General features: G+C 41.1%; 1 protein-coding gene across 3 annotated transcripts; it reads left to right on the top strand.

Annotated features, from left to right (window-relative positions):
- Window positions 1-2365: 2365 nt before the first annotated feature.
- LOC108088058 (la-related protein 1) lies at window positions 2366-19026 on the top strand. Of its 3 annotated transcripts, none has more exons than XM_017185697.1 (6): window positions 2366-3317; window positions 14217-15211; window positions 17356-17593; window positions 17957-18171; window positions 18261-18366; window positions 18491-19026. In XM_017185697.1, the coding sequence occupies exons 1-6, from the start codon at window positions 3170-3172 to the stop codon at window positions 18643-18645; spliced, it is 1857 nt and encodes a 618-aa protein (XP_017041186.1). In that variant the 5' UTR covers window positions 2366-3169; the 3' UTR covers window positions 18646-19026. The 3 variants fall into 3 exon arrangements, with proteins under 3 accessions (XP_017041186.1, XP_017041188.1, XP_017041187.1); XM_017185699.1 differs by lacking the exon at window positions 2366-3317 and adding an exon at window positions 4403-4986; XM_017185698.1 differs by lacking the exon at window positions 2366-3317 and adding an exon at window positions 4403-4995.
- Window positions 19027-20982: the final 1956 nt, after the last annotated feature.

Genomic DNA, 20982 nt, shown 5'->3' with positions numbered 1-20982 from the left:
CCATGCTTTTGGAGCCTTTGGTGCCTTCGGCTGCGTTATCGCACTGGGGCGTCAATTGCCTGTTGGCCACCCCCTGGGGACTAAAAAGTTCAATAATATTTATTTGTTACTTGCTCTTTGACAACAAAGCACACCAGATTATACTTACTCCTAGGCCGTCGTTCATCAAGTCGCGAATGTTGGCCCCCACACACCCACTTACATAATGGCGTATTGTCACACAATGGCCGAGACCGCAGATGCCTTCGCTTTGGCAGTAAATTCCGGCCACTAAAGGCGATGATTTTTCAACAGACACCGAGCTAATTTAGTGACCAAATGCCAACTCGGTCACCATTGTGATTTACGGGGTCACCATTTGCACGACTCCAATTATTTGCTGTATTACTGTGACTTTAACCTACACAAGAAATAAAGTAGTTCAATTATTAATTCATAGCTTGGACTACTTAAATGTAATTGCTTGAATTTGGTACAGTTAAGAATGAGTAAAAATAAGTTTAGTAAAAAGAACGTACTTATAGTTAAAGAATTCAAAGTTAATTTTATAAATTATTCAATATGCAATTTAAAGCCTAGTAATGTTTATTTTTTTAAATTTCCTCTCTTGAAATACATTTGTCTAGTTGGTTCATAACACCAAATAATACATGTATCGTTGTATATTTCTGGCAATTACCATAAGTATTATTGTCCTTTGTTGATCTCGTTTGGGCGGACAATTGATATTCATAAGCGATAATGGAAGGAACTGCCCGGCGGAAACAAGTGTTTTGTTGGTCATCTACAAATAGCATCCGTGGCACAAAAAAAATAAACCTCCAATCTTCTGTTGCAAAAAGTTTTATAAAGCGCATGCGCAGGCAAGCAGCCGGCAAATTGCACGAAGGCTTGGAGTTCGTAAGACCATGTTCGATTCCAAAGTCCAGGGAAACCAAGGGTTCGGGAACGATACAAAGCTGGGGAAGGACGAAACGAACCGGAATCCGATGTGAAACACAGGAGAAACCCGTTGGGGAACGTGCAACGGAACGGATTTGAATGGGATTCAATCGCCTCGGAATATCAAGAAGCCAGTGGGATGGCGTTGCATGAGCGCGTTTCAGTCGAAAATTTGAATCCGGTGCGCGTGGACGTGACTCGGATGACGGAAAGGACACAACATCCTGACCAGAAGTCAATTTTACGCGATTTCTGAGTGGGACTTGGGCCCAAATGAAAGGGAGCAAAAGCAATTGTGCAAACAAAAACGAAGATAAATATGCAAAAGTGGGAAAACAAAGAGAGGAAAAATTAAGACAAAGTTAAACCACTTGATGTCCCCTTGGGTGTCCTGTGTCAGTGTCCTGCAGTGCCGCCTGTCGAGTGTCTTTTGCCGAAATCACTTTTAAAATTTGTTTGCTCTTGCCGTATTCAAATGGATATTAGAACGCCGCGCTGAACTGAAGAAAACACAAGGAGCAAAAACAGGACCAAAAGAAACCGAGGATTTCTCCAAGGATGCGTAAGCGTCCGCCGTAACGTAAAAAAGGGATTATTGTGCATCATTTCGGGCAGCGAGTAAAAAAAGCGTAAGGAGGCGAAAGAAAATATATATTCTCAAGTCGGATTATGCGATAAATTCCTACTGAAGTGTAAATGTTTTCTCACGTGTTAAATCGTTAAATATAAGCCAGCCGAGTTAGACATAAATGAACCGCAATTGGTTTTAAGCGCGGCCATATGGCCACTGTAACTTATTACCAAGAACCTTAAACGGCAAAAAAGGGCCATGGAAAAGCAATGTGAAACTTGTTAAACACTATAAATGGTCCTGCTCCTTCAGGTTTTTATGTGCCAAAAGTTTTGCCCATTAGTCATCGAGAACACTGGGTGATAGTTCTGCATGGCAGCCGTGCAAGCTATTAACTTTTGTGCGGCGGCACGAGAAAGTGAGCCGAGATCGAGTGAAAAGAAAATTTTAAGTTATTAATTGCAAAACGATTATGAAAGTTTAAGTGGAAATTGCTTGATTTATATTTCTTGGCAAGTTCATGCACTTGGTTCTTTTTTTTCCTGATTGAGCTGTTGAAATAAAAGTTGAACATGAAAAATTACTCTTGAGGAAGTTTTTTTTAAATGCAGTTCAGGACTTAAATTGTGGTAGAAAAAATTTAAAATTTCACAAAAACTAAGCCCTTAATTAGGTTTTACAATTTTTTCAGTCTTTGCTTTTTCTATAGTTTTCACTAAAATGAACAATTATTTCACTTTGTTTTCATTTATTTTTTTTGGTTTATTATTTGGTTATTATGGGCAAACCATTTTAATAAGTACAATAAAATCCTATGGCAAACAAACCTGTAAGGTTGAATGTATTTATTAGGGCTTAAACGAATTTGTGCTGTTCAACTAAATAAGTTTTCGAGAAGGCCAAAAAGCCAAATAAACAAATTGGATTACCACACACACAATAAACCCGAATTCTGATGCTAGTTTATTTGTCTATGTTGGTGCCACTGCAGCGCCAATAAAAGTTTACCACTCAACAAAGGCGAAAACACTTAAATAAATATATAAATCAACCAACACACAAAAATAGTGCAAAACGAGACGAAAGACCAAGTAAGCAAACAATGCGACTGCAGGAAAATCGCTTGAGAAAACGCATCGAAAAAGTTGTGGCAGTTTTTTGTGGAAAATAGAAATAAAATCGAATGAAATAAAATAAAATGGAACAGCACAGTGGTTAGATAAAACCTCGATGGGGAGGCAAGCTAGGATCTCCCAGCCCCGAGTGTATTAATTCAATAAACCTATTTATACGAGACTTCGGCTGGGATTTGGGAAACGGAGCAGAGAATGCGACAAAGTTTGCCAGCCAAGACGGCGCAGTGCAATCAGCAGATCCTGGCTTTGGTCGTAAGGAGCGAGGAGAGCGAGGGGAAAGGAGCCAGATTCGATGCCGCAAACGAGTCCCAATTGGAGGCTGGCGGACAATGAGCGCACAAAAGGCGCTGTAAGTGTCATTGCAGCCAGGAACTGGGCCACTGGGACTGCCACGCAGGACTAAAACCAGAAGAAGAGCAGCAGGAGCAGCTGAAGCAGCAGCATCAGCAGCAGCAGAAGCAGCAACAGAAGGACCAGAATCAGCAGAACCAGGACCCGGACAGCAACGCTGACAACCGAGATGACAGTGGCAGGAACAGCAGGACGAACAGGACGAACCAGAAGAGGAGGAGCGACGCGGTGTCGCCGATTTTTCCATATATCCCGACCGGCATCTTGGCTGCGCATCAGCTCCGTCCTTTTCGTCCTGGCACTTGGCTTTGGGATACGTAAGTACAGCTCGGGGGTTCCCCACACTACTTCAGTGTGTGCGTGTGACTTTCATACATTTTTGATTTAATTTAACGCATTCACGTTCAACACACACTCCAAAGAAGGGGGAAGTTGTATAAACGGTTGCTTTACCTCGTACTTTTAAATAAAAATGTGATTTTACAAATTATTTTGAATGAGTATTTCGTGTGTTTGAGAAGCCCTCTGATACTGAGTAATTTAAGTTAAGCTTGGATACAAAGAAGAATTTTCAATTTTACATAGGAATTTTCTTATCTTCCCGTATTTTTGGTATCCCCCAAGAATTTGGAGTACTGGGCAAAAGGAACCGCGCATAAACACTTGGCAACACACAACACACATGGATAATGGCCCTCGTCCCAAGACGCGACATGGTTGCTGGCAAATTATTTTAGTAGTTCTGGATCAGCAGGGAGGAGGGGTGGGATGGCAATTGTCTCCTGCGTATCTGGTCCTTGGAAACTGCGGCGGATGGGAGCCAGGACTTGAGCTTCCTATTGTTTCATTTGATTTGCTGAAATTAGATTAGAACAAGCCACGGGGTCAGCGAAATAGCAAAACAATAGCCCATAAAAGTTGACAAAATGTTGTGCGGCAGTCTGCAGTCAAGGTTTTTTTGGGGGAGAGTTTCACAGTCACTTTTATCTTCATGTTTTTCTCTTTTCTATAAAATTTAATTCGATTTTTTTACTTAATTAAGCCAACCCAGTTCACCTAACAAAATTTCTCTTGGGTTTTGTTGTTGGTTTCGTTGGTTTTAATGGCAATTGAATTTTATATTTAATTGGAATTTAAAATTTACAGAAAACATGGCTAAAAATTACTAATCGATTTTTGTGTGCTGCATTAATCTTGTTAAAAAATGCTTCATACTTTTAGGCAACCAGATTTTAAAATATTTACAATCGAAAAACCGTCTCAAAGGTTAATACAATAATATTCCTATCAATAACATTCCTTTAGTTATTTCTGTCTCTTTTAGTTTTTCCAACTTTAAATATGGTAACCAACCTTTAACACATTCTGGCATTAGTAGTAGCCATCTGTTTATTTGTTGTCATAAGTTGTTAAAAATTCTGTGATTGAGAAAAAACACTTTTTGAGTCAGAAGCAGCTAAGAAATTTGTAGTAAAAATCCTTCAGAAAAATGGAATATTGTGAAGTAATGGGTGGTTTGATAGTGTCTGCACTTAAGGAACAACAAGGACCAATAAGTTTTCGGCAGCTTTTGGTATACGTATCCAAAGAGCTCAATGTCCCACAAAGGAAAATAAAAGAGACTTTGAGGTATGTCGTTCGATTGGGTGTTGAAGAGGAATACATCGCAAAGTTTGGGAACCGATACTCTATGAAAGGAGAATTCTCTGACGAAGAAATAAGATGTACGCTTGAAACAGCTTTCAGGAAAAGAAAAGAAATAGAAGAAAGGGAGTGTCCAAAACAACTTATAGATCGAATCACGAGTGTCTCACAGAAGCAATCGAGCGAGAGTGATGATGAAAATACGATGGAGATATTAACCTATTCTGATGAAGAGGAGGTAATGGTGTTTAATGTGATAAAAAAGGAGAAGAAAGTGGAAAATCCAGAAGTGTCGGATTGTACGTTATCAGAAAAGTCCAAAAGGTCCGAAAGATCCGAAAGGTCAGAAAGGTAAAGTTTCTGATTAAAAAATTCTGTAAAACTCACTAAATTTCCGAGCTATGTGCATATTGCTTTAACACTTTAGGTCCCAAAAAACTTTAAAGCTACACTTAAACGAATTCATCTAATGAGTTATTGTTTGTAAACAATCAGGATTTGTTTATTTTACTACGAAACTTGTTCACCACAACATAACTTTTTACCTTAACGAGGGATTATCCGCCCCTTTAAAGCAGAAAACTTTTTATACGAGTCACAACCGCTTCCGTAAATTGTGAGAACAATATTGTTTTGCCAGGTCCTTAACCCCATTGCCTTCTGTGTGGCACACGCAGTTGCTCAACTTCCCTATTCGGCCCGATAATCACGGCGAAAATAAAACAATAAATTGTACCCCATTTAATGCTCCGCTTCGCCCTTTTGTCTTCGCAATGCCCCACAAAGGCATTAACGAAATTGAAAACTTGCCAAAAAATGTTTAATAAACACATTTTCCGTAGTGAAACCCCAATCCTTGGCAAATCCCTTATCCCCTATACGCTTTTCCCACTTCAGTGGCCCTGCTACCCCTTCATTACAACTCTTCACAAAATGCGCTTTCGGAAAGTTTGAGTGCAACTCGTTATGCCAAAATACAGAATGGGCCAACAAAGCAGATGTAAGCCAACTACTGCTCCCTGGCTCCCACGAAATAGTCCAAAAATATAATGCGGCCGAAGTTTGTCTTGCTGCCGTCGCTTTTGTTCTCGAAAACCTCATTCCAATTTTTTTCGAAAATTTTTCGGGGATTTTGTGCAATAGTTTTGTGTTTGCCTTCTGCATAGTGCCGGATTCCTGCTAATTTCGAGAATGTGCCGGCAAAGTTGTTGAGCCTCGAATCAAAGCGGCCTACAGGTTGACTCGGCCTGACCTTTCCCCTCTGATCCTCTGTTTGGTTACACCTGGCCAAATGGCCGAAAATCCTTTAAGGCTTCTCCGGGGTCGAGATGTCGTGTCCTGCTGTCCTGTCGTGTTGCGTCGTGTGTGCGGTGGTCGCTGTGAGGGCCAAAAGTGTTTGCTTACCTTCATAAATTATAAATGGGTTTGCGGAGAGACCAAAACAACAACACAACAACAATAATAACAACAGCAGAAGCATCATCAGCCCTTAGGCGTCGTGAGTGTGCGACCCACACACACACAAGCGCACACACACATCCATTGTCAGTTGACCTCAGACTCGGCAGGTCCTGTGATGACGGAAAATATTGTAACACAAGCAAAGTTGAGGCGGGCACATGACAGTGCCCCAGGTCAACAAAATGTCCAACGGTGGAGTAATTTGTATCACATGGCTTTATTTGAATCCGAGAAACCCCGCGGAATTTCATACCACACATGAAATTTAAATTGCGTTGAATAATATGGGTTCTGACGTGTGCGAAAAATCCAGACTAACAAATGTGGGTCGCAGTTTCATGTAACAATTTCATTTTGTTTTTAATGTTAGAGAGTTCATAATTAGGTTATTGTATTTTATTTCAGTTAAAATTTAAAGAAATTTAAAGAAATTTCCTATAAAGTTCAGAGATTCTTTCAACAGTTTTTGCAACAGAATTTCATTTTCATTTTTCATAGAAATTAATACACAATGTTGAAGATAGATGTATCTACTTCCTTCCTTCCTAACCACCCTCCACTCTATTTTCACTTCTTTGGAGGCGTCCAACGTTGCGGATGTGTAACTTTCGTTTCGCAATTTGGCCCACTGTTTCTCATTCGCCATGCAACTAACAATTTCCTGTTCACATACACACAATCACGCTCACAATGTAAGCCGAATAGCCTTGATGCGCTTTTGGCTCGCAAAATGTGGGCTTAAATTATTCAGAGGGTCAGGGGTCAGAAGCAGCTGCAGCTGCGTCGACGCTTTGGGCAATCAAAGACAACAACAAGTGTGTGTGTGTATGGGCCATTTAATTGCTCGGAGAATAGCAATGGGGTATGGCCAAGGGGGATTAAGCCGGGTGGTGGAGCAGCGACGAAGACGTAGCGATAAATGACCCACAAATGACAAAGTGCAGCGGCAGTCAACGAGCCTTGTCTTTATTTCTTGCCGAAGTGTGAAAGGAACAAGACAAACCGCCAAAATAAAAAAGAAACAATCCTCCGGGCCTCAGTGGTAATTTATGAATCGCAGCAGGAGTGGCAAAGAAAAAAGGGATGTGCCGCATTCTATGTCCTGGCAGGAGGCCCTATGAAAAATTATTGTATTTCTGGTCAACATTTGCCTACTTATTTATAGCTGTCCGGTTGGACTTCTTCCCAGAAGAATTTCTACTTTAATTTCCTCCATTCCCAAACCAAAAATGTTAGGTAAATATTTTCCAGGAAAGCCATAAAAATAAACTAGATAAGAGAACAGTCTTACTGTATATTCCTGTGATGTTGAGATTCTGCATAATTATTCCTCTTGATTTATGTACGGAAAAATCAGAGAGCATAGAAACCATATCTTTAACGAAGCCAAAATAAATAAGAAATGGGAAATGTACTTGAAATTTCTGAAGAATGCTCTTTAAATTCAAAGTCAAGATGGCAGTGCAAAACTTTCTGCTTTTTGATTTCCCTTTTCATTTTATAGTCATTGTTATTAAGGTAAAAGGTTACTTAACCCTTTGTAAAAATATGTTTTATTCATTAAATCCGTTCTGCCTAAAAACCAAATCAAATCCATTTTAAATCCATCTAAATTAAGATTTCCTACTTTTTTTGGCTTTTAATTTCCCCAATGGTTTTTGCCAAAGACCACAGCTCACTTATCATCTCGACCCGACCCCACTGACGGATTCATCTTCGTCAGATTGAACCTTTTGTGTCATAAATTATTTATGTTTATGCACATTGCGATGACATTTGATCACAAGTGCCTGGCTTTGCCATAAATATTTGAGTAAAAATCAAGCAGGGGTGAAAAATTGTATTTAAAGTGGCATTTATCAAATCGATCAATAAACAATTACCAAAATGCGAATGCTCACAAAATAAATAAATAAATAAATAGCTCTCACACTCACACACACACATACAGCCATGGGATCCTATGAAGATTGCATAAATGCGAGTATCTGTGTGAGTTGGCAAACAGAAACGCTGTCTACGCATTAAAGATACATTTGCATGAGTGTGTGTGTGTGTTTGTGTGTGTGGGTGTGCTTGAAGGGGGTGAGAGCTGCGCTATTTCATGGCAGTCTGTTATTCGAGCGGCTTTTCCCTGGCTGTCGGTGAGGGGAAATGTTTGTGTTTAGTGGGAAATTGCTCTTTGCCGCCATTATCCGAGGATTCATTCAAAACTGAAACATATGTTGGGTGTCACTGTGAAAATTGTACAACGGATCGGGATCGGGGGCTCTGGGAGGGGGTGTTCAATATGGCCCTCTCCCCCCTTTCCCCCCTCTTCCCGCCTTTCTCTGCTTCATGCCCACTTGGTTCTTTGTCGGCACGCCCACTTTTCTCGGTGACTGTGTGCCCTGGCTCAATTTATTTTTATGGCATCGTGTTCCCCGGTCTACGTGTTCCCAGAAAACGGGCCAAAAAGTAAAACAGCAAAGAAAGCAGCAGTGGCAGCGAAAGCAGCAGCAGCAGCCCTCTTTCGCCCTTTGAGGTTCATTTCAGTTTCAGTTTCGCAGTAAATTGAAATTGGAGCATTGCCCAGTGTTGCGTATACGCACTGTTGTACGTTGCACGTTGTCTGTTCTCCGTGGCAAGTTGTTAGCCTTGTGCTAAAGTAAAGTTGTTAATGGCCATGCTGAGACGACGGTTTCCTTTATGTCCTTATTTATTTTTTAGGGGAGATTCCTGACAAAGGGAATGTCGAATGTAATTTTTAAAAGTAACTATTATTAAATAGTTCACCCTCTTATGCTGCGTGCCTTTCAGAAATGTTTTATTATGCGCATTGTTCACTTGCATAGCTTGAATTTTTCAGGAGCTACTATATTCTACTAGTTTCTTATGTTTTACAGTTTTAAATATAAAATTATTCAACGGACGAAACTTTTAATTAGTTTTTGGTTATTATTTGGTTTGATTACCTTATATTTTATTTTTTAAATCTCAGCTCTGGCTTTGGTTTTTTAAGATCGTGTTCTCAATTTGTTCTTAACCCCACGGCAATTTCTTTTCGTATAAATACGTCCCCAAGGCCCGCCATTTGATGTGACTCTCAGCTTGTAATTTGGCTCATTTGAACTTTAATTGCTTGGCGGCCCCCAAAGGGGACTCATTAAGATTGCCAGCCCGCAGCTGGAGAAACACAAATCTGGCGACACAACTATCAGAGTTCCTTTTTCCCTCCCCCTCCACCCCCTTTTGACCCCCAGCGAAGTTACTCATAAGTTAGATAGATGCAGCAAGCTGAGTCCTCGGGCTCGTGTTTTATGTGCACTCGAGGCGGCTATAATCCAAAGTGCTCCCCGGTGAAAAGTTTTCTGGTTTATGCCAGAATGTGTGTCGATGGTTGCTGCTACTTTGCTGGCTTTTCCCATAAACACCAGAGTCGGCGGATGCGGGCAGGATTGGGAGGAGGAGGATGCCCTCACAGGTGCGGATGAGCTTCAGATGGCCACGAGTCAAGTGGCTCTCCGTCTTCCTTTGGCCACAAGCGCTCGGCGTTTTAATTACGGCCGCCGCCGCCATTTTGTCCTTGCAAACAACCATGACTTTTTATTGGACATGTAATTACTGCGTGCTTTTTCGGCTCGTCGGCCCACGCATATTTTTTATAATTACATGAAAAATGAAGACCAGCATCCGATGCGAGTTCCCCAAGCATCCTGAGTGTCCTGATGCCACGCTAATGATGCACGCGCCACGATGATTGCGCGGATTAAGACCTCCTGACCTTCAGCGAGACGCAAAGTTGAAAATGCTTTGAACCAGAAAAAAGTGGAGCCAAAGAGGCTACTCAAAAGTAAAATACAACATATATAATTAACATACTTATGCAAATTTTATTCTTAAAAAAGAAACTAAAATATGTTAAGCGTTAGTGAGCAAAGTATGCTATGCATTAATATCTCGCTCAACTAAAATGTAAGCAAAACTTCCAATGCAAAAATGTTTAATAACTTCACTCGACCGTGAAGTGCATCGAACGACTTTTATTTTTTGCGCAAGTAACGTTTTGAGAATAATTAAATTTCAGTTTTTCCCTACGCAAGTTAATCGATACTGAAGCAAAAAAAAAAGCGTGCTACTAACTAAATCCAATCATTTTTTCATGTTCTCCCTTTATCTCCCCTTATCTTACCCTAGATTTTGCACCATAAAAGGCAAAATCCATGAAATATTAACTAAGGGGTCAAAGTGCCAGGACGAGTACACCATATGGGACAGTCTGGACCCAATCCCCATACCCCCAGCTCCCCTGCAATCCTGTCATGCTTCAGGTGACTACGTCATTGGCCGACCAGGGCTGCAGCATACAAAGTGAAACATGGCACATGGCAGACATCAGCACAATGGGAGGGCTTAGCCAATTTTAAGGGCATTAAAATGGAAAAGTTTCGCAAATCGTTTTTTGTGGGAAGACATACGCATGTTCGCATGCCTTTATTGTGCCTTTGGCTACGGCATAGCTTGGCCAAATTAGCACTATTCTTTTAATTATTTCCCAGCATTCGCACACAGTTGCCCAAGGACAGAAATTGGTTTTTGGCCAGGTTAAATTGGGTCTTTGAGGCCAGAAACATCGAAAGGGCATGTTTGTTTAGTTGGCTTTTTGTGTTAACCTGTTGTCATGGTGCATGTGTGGTTTAATTTTTGTTGGCTCCATATACTGTTTTTGGGAACAGTAGTTTTCTTTTAATACGATTTTTGGACTATGCATACATTTGATTTTAGCGATATTAATATTATTACTTACAATTTCAGGAGTAAGGGTTGGAAATGCAGTGCAATTTCGTTCCTTGTTTGTTATACTTTAATGACAAACCCATTACCTGAATGTTGCCACTCTTAATGGCATTGGAGTTGCTGACGAGCTTTTCCCAATGCGGCTGCTCATTTTGCAGTGGCCTAAGCCAATTCCGCAATTTACATAAGTGTTGGCCACGGTGGACGTGTGTGCTGGCCATTTCTGTCTGCCACCGGTCGAGAGAATGCCAATTTCAGTAATTTTTGCGTCAGCCGCCAGCCTAATTTGTGGGCATTACTATTCCGCTGGCGTTTCAGCTGGAGCCGGCTTAAAATATGAACTCCCAGTCCCGTCGGGTCCATAATCGGGTGAGGGATTTAAGGGGAATGTGTGTATTCGAGACACTATCCATGGAAACGGGCAATTCTCGTTGAGGAAAAACAAGAAAACAATTTGAGTGTTATTGCACGTTCCACTCTTTTTGCCTCGTTTGTATGTGTGTGTGTGTGTGTGTGTTTGCCCGACTGTCGTCAAGTGCTCTAAATGGCCAGATCACACTTCGGTATGGGGATAGGCGTTTTTCCCTGGTAAGCCAAACAAAGCGAGGACACGGCAAAAACCCAGTAAATTAATCGGCTTTGGGGGATAGTTTGTGGGCGCATATCGCACTCTTTGCAACCAGCATTGGTTTTTCGGTTTTCTAGAAGGACTAAAAAATACCCAATGCACCACAAAAATACATCTTCGTTTTTGTTTGACTAAGCAAAATCCTTTGAGGGAAATCAAAACCGATTTGATTGCCAGCTAAATCGGTTTTAATTGAAAATGCAAAGTCTGCCTTGAGCAACCCGTTACTTCAATGATTCTTTTTTTTTCTTAACCCCCTTGGGATCTTCCAACTTGACACACCAAACAAAACGAAAACAAGCTAAAGAAACCAAAAAAAAAAGTATTACCTCCCTGCAGTGGATTTAAAATTTACTATTTTGTGGGAGTGAAATTTTCAATTTGCATTTTAACCAAAATCCGCTTGGAACCTTTTTCGTGGACAGGCAAATGGGCCTGGGGTGGACCTTATCAACACAACCAAATCACACGCATTCGTTCGAAATGATTTCGTGGGTAAAATTTATGCGGTTGCCCTGTGGATTCCCTCTTTTTCACTTTTGCCTCCACTTTTTTCCCTGGCTTTTCTTTTTGCTTTTTTTTTTGGTGTGTGCAACCAGACACGTAGAATATCTGGGCAGCTGAAAGGTAACGAGAGTGGCTGAAATTTCTTGCTCTACCTAAATCAAGGCTCTGACAAGCACGTGAAATGAAATAATTTAAAAATGCAAATTCTATTTTATCAAACCACTGATATCTTAGCCCTTGAAAACAGTACCAAATCCCTGGCTTCTCATTCCATCCCACATTTTGGGAAGCATTGAACCGGCTGGGATTGGTTGGAAGTTTACCGCAAATGAGTTGGCTTTCCCATCACGAATATTTCCGATTTTATAGAATACGATATCAAAGAAATGAGCTGCCTTTTGTGATTGTGATACTATTTACAAACCGAATTTCGAATTAACGTTATGAAAGCCAAAATGTGTAATTTATTTTCATGTAGCAGCATATTTCAGAGTTAGTTTGGATAAACAAAGTCATTTAAAGAGTTGCTTACGTCGAAATGTTATGTTAAAAAAAAATGTTATCATAGCAAAAACTAAAGCTAACCAAAATATTGAAATCAAACAAATTCGCATGCAGACGGAAATGTTTATTTTCTTGTTCGCTGTGGTGCGGTCTGCTAAAAACTTTTCTTTTCAATGACTTCGACTGCCAAGTTCATGCTTCACATCATCCTTCTGCTGTCCGCCTCCAAATTTAGTGTATGAGTGTCCTGGGGCAACATGTCCTTCCCAGAGTGTTGGGGCAGAAAGTTGCTCAAAGTAACTTTTTGAGTGGCAGTGTGTTGAGCTAATCAATGGTGTGTTCGTTGCCTAGTCGGAAAAATGTTTCTTCATTTTTCCTGCGAATTTATTGCCTAAAGTTATTAGCTTTCTAATCTTTTTAATACAGTTTTACTCTATTGATGGGCCCTTATATCACTTGCCCAGAGTCAAATAGATTTTGTGTTCGGCCATCAATTGTGTAAATATTTTCCCGATAGATCTGATGTGTGACATTTTATTTGTGGGAAACAATACAGGCTAATGCGGGCAAAAAATAGTAAATATGCTCGTGTATGTGCTAGAAAACTAAAACAGTAGTTTGTAGGCAATTAATTTGATTAACTAAACGAGGTGCCAGGAGGCAGAAGTTGGTGTGTTGGGCCTCAGTTTACTCCTGCCGCGGACGTTTGTTTCACGTGTATATGAAATGATTATGAGGCTAAAGTTACCATTTATTTTTTATGCTTAATTTTCCTCTAGGGCACAAAGTCGAAAACATAAAAAGGAAAAGTTTAAAAGGGAAACAGAAACCGGCAATGGTAAAAGGAAAAGGCAGCCAAAGCTACAAAAAACAAACAACTTTTAGCAGAAAAAAAGTGTGGGAAAAAATAAGTGGAAAGGAAACAGAGAACAAAAATTAAATGAAAGCCACCACGGGCGGTGACATTAAGCGGCAAATTTTTATGATTTTAATTAGCATAAAAGCGTAATTGAAAATTAACTGAAACGAAATACATGTGCCTCTGAAATTGAGAACGGGAATGTGTGTGTCGGACCCCTATACTCATTTCAAACAAAAAGGGAGGGACATTTTATTTGTTTTGCTTTAATTTAAATTCAAAATTTTCCACCTTGCATAAGCCGATTGCAATAATTTTCCTTGATTCGCCGACGCTTTGATGTGCGCCACAAACATTTATTAAACGTGTTTATTTAGGACTTTTTCGCTTGTCGAGCGAGAATTTAAATGTTGCTGATAAGAATATTATAATTTAAAGCAGCAAAGGGGAAAGGTATTGATTCGAGGACGCCGTCCAAAAAAAGGTGATAATATTTGGGTGCAAGGACCTAATAACTTTTTTAGTTTTTCCTAAAAGTTTTAGCTTACCAACTTTTGGGTCACATTTCTAAAAACTTTGGAAGTCTTTTTACAATTGGACAAATTGGAAAAATACTTGGTGATTCTTGCAATCCAATTCTACTTTTCTATGTTCCTGGAAAAGCCTTTAAATACGTACCCTAAAAACGAAATTTTAAGCTGCCTAAAACATTAATTCCATTTCTCCCTCTTAGCAAATGACCAACTTTAATTAGAACCCCCCGTAATTAGCCGTCCCTATTCCCAAACAAGCCCTAACTAAACGTACTCTGCTTTTTTTTTTTTGGCTCTCCCACAGAAGTTGTCACCTGCAGCAATCCGGAACCTCGGGCGAATCCGGTGAAACTGACACGGACTCCGAGAGCTGCTGAGGGACAGCTTACGACGGCCACAAGATCCACTTTACCAGATAGGGCAATGACAACACAAAACGATCTAATTACGACAGCCAGCAACTTGACGACAGCAAAAAAGCCAGCCGCAGCAGCAGCAGCGAAAGCAGCACAAGCAGCTGAATCAGAATCAGAATTACTAGGAACGGAGCCGACTAGCTCGTGGAGCTCCACGGCCGTAGCCCCGAGCACGTCATCAGCAGATGTGGCAGCGGCAGGAACGATAGCAGCCAGCCAGTCAGCACAAATTGGGCTAACTACTCAGGCCACAACAGAGCAAACAGAGGCACAGACAGCAGCAGCAGCAGAAGCACAAGCCTCAGTGACAGCAAAAGCAGCAGCAACACAATCCGCAGCAACAACAACAACACAAGCTGCACTAACAACAAAAGCAGCAGCAGCAGTTGCATCAAGTGAAACCGCAGCAGAAGCGGCGCTCATATCAACAATTTATCCAGCATCAACGGAAACGGATGTGCACAACTCCATTGAGCGACTGCCAGAGCGAAGTGGAAAGATGGCGACGGCGATGCATCCGGGTGTCGCTGATTCATTGACCAAGGGCTTTTCCATACCGACCTTCCTGCCTCCGTTTCCCGTTTTTGCGGCAGCGGATTTGCCCGCTTACCGTGCTGCTGCCGATGCCGCCGAGGCGGCCAAGTTAGCGGCAGAGGCGGCGGCGGCGGAGGCTGCCAGGAAAACAGCGGCAGCCGCATCCTCCGAAGCGGTGACAATGTCGCCGGAGGAGCAGCGTCGGCAGAACTTTAATGAGCAGCACTCCTACTTGGCCGCCCACCGCGAGGCGGCCGAGGGGGCGGGGACGGCGCTGCGACGCAACCTCACGATGCCCGTGCTAAACATCACCGCCCAGATGGGGAACCACGCCTACATGCCGTGCCAGGTGAGTGAAGGGTGCACAGGAAACAAAAACCGTTAGCCCAAATAAATATGCTAGGAAAAATATCAGAAAGGGATTTACATTAAGCCCATATAAGTATGCTAGTAAAAATGTTTTGGAAATTTAGCAATGGATTTTTTAATCTTTAATTGTTTTCAAAATGGTTAAATATAAAGCATGTTTTAATTCATTTTTAAATTCTAAAAATAATTTAAATGAAGTTTTTTAAATAATGATTGTTTAGTGAAAATAATTCATAATTAGTTTCTAAAGTATGGTTGCCAAGTGTTTCCAAGAATAACAGCGTTATTTTCTGAGTGCATTTGTTTGTTGTTCCTGACACACAATCCGCTGCGTCAACTTGTTTGTGTGGCGCGGAGCTTCGTGTGATATAAGTCGGGTAATCCTTAAAGGTTCGCTCTGGGAAAAGGTTTTTAATAGGAGATTACATTTAATTGCGAATATTATATTTGAATTAAATGTCACGACTCATAAGTAGCTGACAGCTGGTTAAGCAGCTTAAAGAGTTATTCTAATTGAATATAATAAATAGGTAGAAAACCTTCATGAATATTTTAAAGTTTGTAAGGCGTGGAAATGTCCACATCCAAACATTTACCGGAACCTTCTTCGTAGGTATGTCTGTTGAGATAATACCTACCATAATTGGTTTTCGTTCTAAGCCCAAGGAAGACCTTTGCCAATTATTTTACAAAACTTGTTTACCCTTCCGCAGAGCTTTACCACTAATTCCAGAAAAATTAGGTTAACCAAAGGACTTTCAACCAATTCAAAAATGTGAACTCCCCCAGCTATCTTTAACGGATTAGCTAGACCTTAAGGCCACACACGTCACCAGGGATTTAATTTCCAGCCCTAAGACTTTAACCACTCAAGGCAAACGACCCTGACTCACTTACAAATTCCTCGAAACTTAAACCAAAGCGAAGACAAGCCAGCGACAGACTGACTGACTCGGCGCCCATCCTCCCACTGCTTCAGGATTCCTTTTTAATTTCAACGGACCGGAGATAAAACTAGCATTTACATATTGCACACAGACACGCCTCCACACATCCGCAGATACAGATACAGATACAGATACAGATACACGGACGACGCAGATTCAGATACAGCTAGATAGAGAAAAGCGAAACACTTATTTGCATGCATACATATTGCACAGTGTATTTTACATAAGGCTACAACAGACATCAAATTTACATGCGTTCGTAGGTGTTTCTTTCCTTTTTCACACATGTGTGTGTGCATAAGGATATCTGCTGAACGGACTTAAACAAAGCCCAAAGAACAGGTCCTGCAAAGAGGGAGAGCAAAAAGTATATATTTATAAATTGTGCGGAATTGTAAACGGCAAATAGAAGCCTGAGCCCAGGCGCTTGTTTACGTCATAAAAAATAAACGTAAACAGAATGAATTGTTGATATGCAAATGAAATTATGCTGATCTGTGCCGGACCACAGGCGAAAGAAAATAAGGAACAGGGCTAAAACAGGAGCAGGAACTAAGGACAAAGCGAAGCGCCAACTGTGAGAATATTTTAGCAAAAGATGCGCATCCCCATCCCCGGATTCCGTCTTTGAATCCGACCTCATTTCCATTTCCGGACCTCGACATTTACTCGGATCTCAGATTTAACGTCCGCTGATTCGCTTGAGCCGTCAGATTTCTTTTTTTTCTTTTGCAACTTAACGCCGAAACGACAGGCAAACGTGGCCGGATTAGCTCGTCGGCCCGGGGTAATTATTCATGTATGGATTAGTTAACATTGAATGCAATCTGTGTAATGTGAAAGCTCATTAGCGGCAGATTGCCAAAGATTAACATAATAATAGTTATGTAAATGCTGGCGCTGCCTTGAGCTTTGATGCTTTAATAGTTGACAGATTTTGGGAGGGGGGAATAATTTTAAAGGACTTTTGATTGTTTATGCTTAGCTTCAGGAGAATAAATAACTTAAGTAAGCTATTACGAATATCGTTACCAACATCTTCCAAACAAGTTGTGCTGATTAAATTTGTTTTGTGAACAAATATTGACTTATTAAAAAGGGGCTAGCTGTTCATTTCTTTCTTAGTTAAAATAAACCCGATAAGCGTTATCTAAATTAAATATCCAATTTTCAGATACATCGACTGTCGGACAAACCTGTTTCGTGGGTGCGCATGCGCGATAATCACATTATCAGTGTAGACGAAACCACCTTTATAGCGGACGAGCGGTTCCAGTCGATTTTCCAGGAGGACCACGATTACACCTGGTCGCTGCAGATCAAATACGTTGAGCCAGGCGATGCTGGGTGGTACGAGTGTCAGATGGCAACGGAGCCCAAGTTGAGTGCCAAGGTGCACCTGCAGATAGTCAGTGAGTGCTTACAAATTATCTATAAAATCATGCGGATTATCACATTTAATTTAAGAATAGTTTCATATATTAATACAAAACAATATCCTATAAGTGTAGTATAAGTGATTGCATGTAATTGCATCTCTCGAATTCAAAATTAGCACTCGAAAACTTGTAAGATTTATTATAACGTATGCACAGACAAATTTTGTTAAAATTATATTAAACAGAATGCTATTTTTACTTTGTACACTATGGTAGGCAATGGTTAAATCATTTTACAAAACCCAACCAATTGATATGATGGGTAAAAGGGAATTTTAGTATTGTTCCCCTTCACGACATTTTCTAATGACAACTATTTTCTTTATTCCTTCCCAGAACCCAAGACTGAGCTGATTGGGGACCAGAGTCGCTTCGTGAAGGCGGGCAGCAAGGTGGCGCTGCACTGCATCGTCCGGGGCACCTTGGACCCGCCCAAGTACATAATCTGGTTCCGCGGCAAGAAGAAGATTAGCGAGAGCGACGAGCGGTCTGGCTGGTACACGCAGCTGGATCGCAATATATTCGGCACCGTGGGCGATAATCAGAACACGGTTAGTTGGGTGTTTACGAGTAGTGAGTGGGCGGGCGGGCGGTCTTAATCTGCTAGTCGAATGCCGCTGAACATAAACATTTATTGCAGATCGGCTCATTAATTATACCGGTCGTGCGGAAGGAGGATTCCGGCAATTATACGTGCCAGCCGTCGAACAGCGTCTCCGTGTCGGTGGACCTGCACGTGCTAAGCGGTAAGTTAAGAGCCTCAGGGGCCCAAGAGTCCTGCCATATCCTATCTACCTGAGTGTGTGCCAAAATGAATGATTCATATTAATCGCAACTGTCGCCGCCGCGACGAATTGCGATGGCCAACAGGTGAATATTCCGCATCGGCCATCATGTCAACAGCTCCGAGGACGACGGCCGGCGGAAGGAGCACGTTCCTGTCGACGCTCGCTCTCCTGGGAATCCTTGGACTCCTCTGGGCGGTGCAGGGACACACGATGCACACACCGCCATCCCAGACGTGACTCGCCTATTGAACGAACGCATGCCCTCCCGGCGTCGTGGCGTCCGACTTCCAATTATTTGTAAGCTTTTGCGCCATCTGCAGTTACGTAATTTAGGTTAGAGATTAATTAAAGGCGGCCTTGTAAATAGCGAGGAATGTGTAGGGAGGAGCAGCAGGATCCCGGCCGAAGCGGACACTGACGGTCCTGTAATTAGGTTAAACGTTACCATAACTCTCATGTCTGCGTGTCTCGTACTGAATATTCCCCCATACCGAATTCAATCTAATGTACAATTCAATTTAAAGAGACCCCCATTTCGAGTTGTGAAATCGAATCAATAATTAGATTATTGTCAGAGAAATATTATTAAAAGAAAATAATAAAACTGAATCATAAAAATCCATCGTAATTAAAAGGCATTCAATAAATCATGTGAAACTTTATTTAAATCTGTGTTCTCTCTGTGCTTTTGGTTTGCTTCATTCCGATGATGGTAAATCGTTTATGAATATTATCGGGCTTAACTAATTGATTGGCTGTATTAGTATTCTCTGGCGGGCCATTGATTAAAACGGAAAAGGTTTAATTCGTATATTTTTCAGTGCCATAAATCTGCTTTTAATGCCAAATGCGCATTTTCTTTATATGAGTTATTTCGTGGTGCTAACGAAGTTTAATTTGTGGATGCTTATTAAAAAATCGCTTTTTAAATATTTGTGTTTGCCCAGAGCAAACCAGTATTTTCGTAGTTGAAGTTAAAACGGAAATCGGATTGATCAGACTTAAAGCTTATTATTTGTGAATGGGAAATGTTTGCTTTTATTCGCAGCTCTTTTCATTTTTTAAATTATTTAAAGCCCCAAAAGAAAACCCAAAAAGTCATTAGATGCGCAGGATTTTGTCTACAGTTTCTGTTCGCTGTGAAAGTATTTGACAACATTAAGCTAAGTAAGTCAAACCGTAACCCATTTTCGGGGAAGATTTTCCCTCAATTGACGTGGCCTATAAAAAAAGGCAACCAGCAAACGAATTTTCTCAATGGGGATATGCATAAATAATTTAATATTTTATGGTAATGTGGCTCCGACTCCAATGATACTGCCGACCTTGCTTGGTACATCAAAGTGACGAAAGGAAAACAAAGATGAGCCAACACTTATGGCCTGGCCAAGGGGAAAGGGCCAAGCAGAGTGCATAAAAATAACACAAGCCATAAACTGGCGAATTCCAAGGGTCATAAAGCCTTTAAGGTAGCCAGTCTATTTTATTGCAGCGGAAATCACATCTCTGTCTTCCCCGAGAACGGGGAGAATAAAAAACACAGCGAAACGAGGGAAAACAAACAAAAAGTATGGAGTAAAAATAAGAACAACACGTAAAATTTGTCGTTGTCCTGTCAAGTAGGAAAATTCTCTCCGAGCAGCGAGTGGGATGGACGGAAGTGAAGCAATTTTCAAGAAACACAAAGAGCCGAGGGATGGAGGGGGCAGGAGGGGGGTTTGGGGTTTATGGGAATGGGTAGTCCGACGAAAGGCAGTAAATATTTTTCACTATGTTGCTGATGCTGATGACTGACTCGCCCGACGACAGCCGGAGTCCCGGGCGAAAAGGGGAGCCCCGCTGGCTTAAGTCCAACAACTCGGCAGGACCCGCGTCAAGGCAGGAAAAGTCAAACAAGATGAAGCCAGTTGGAAATGTCCTTGCTCGACGGCAAAATAAGATCCGAGAAACAACAAGAAAAACCAAAAATAAAACTTTAAGATAAGCTACACGAAGAAAGGGAGAGTGAAAGTTAAGTGAACACTTTCAAGTGACAGTTTCATCCAGCGTTTATATATATTCCTTTCTCTCTGCGCTAAATATATTCAATATCCGATAAAACATTGCCAGTCCGGGCTTGGATTTCGAAAGCAATTTTATTTGAATTTTCGCTTGAGCCGGCCTGCGAATGGCAATCAAATTACTGAACTCGTTCCACACTTCGAACCGGGACAACTTGATGGCCGTCAAAAAGGCAATGGGCAAAATATGATATTCTGCCATGGAACGTTTTAAAATTTGACCAAGATTTATGTGGGCTATCGAATAAGGGGTACAATTTATTACCGTTCATTAAGCATTAAAGACACTAAAGATATTTACAATGTTTTCAATTAGCGATGCTTTTGATTGAAAATATTCATCCCAGCTTAAAGGTATTAAAAATGCTGTTAAATGGTAATCCTTTTCAATTACTTTTAATTTGCCTTAAAGACGTACAATTCTCCCCCACATTTCTACACATTTTTTGTGTTTGTTTTTCAAAGGATAATTGAAGTCTGGTCCAACCCCCGCACAGTGGTCGGTCCCATAGGC

This window comes from Drosophila ficusphila, unplaced genomic scaffold (assembly GCF_018152265.1).
Source record: "Drosophila ficusphila isolate 14025-0441.05 unplaced genomic scaffold, ASM1815226v1 contig_791, whole genome shotgun sequence".
NCBI classification, from domain to species: Eukaryota; Metazoa; Arthropoda; class Insecta; order Diptera; family Drosophilidae; genus Drosophila; species Drosophila ficusphila.
This window is presented reverse-complemented; position numbering and strand designations above follow the sequence as displayed.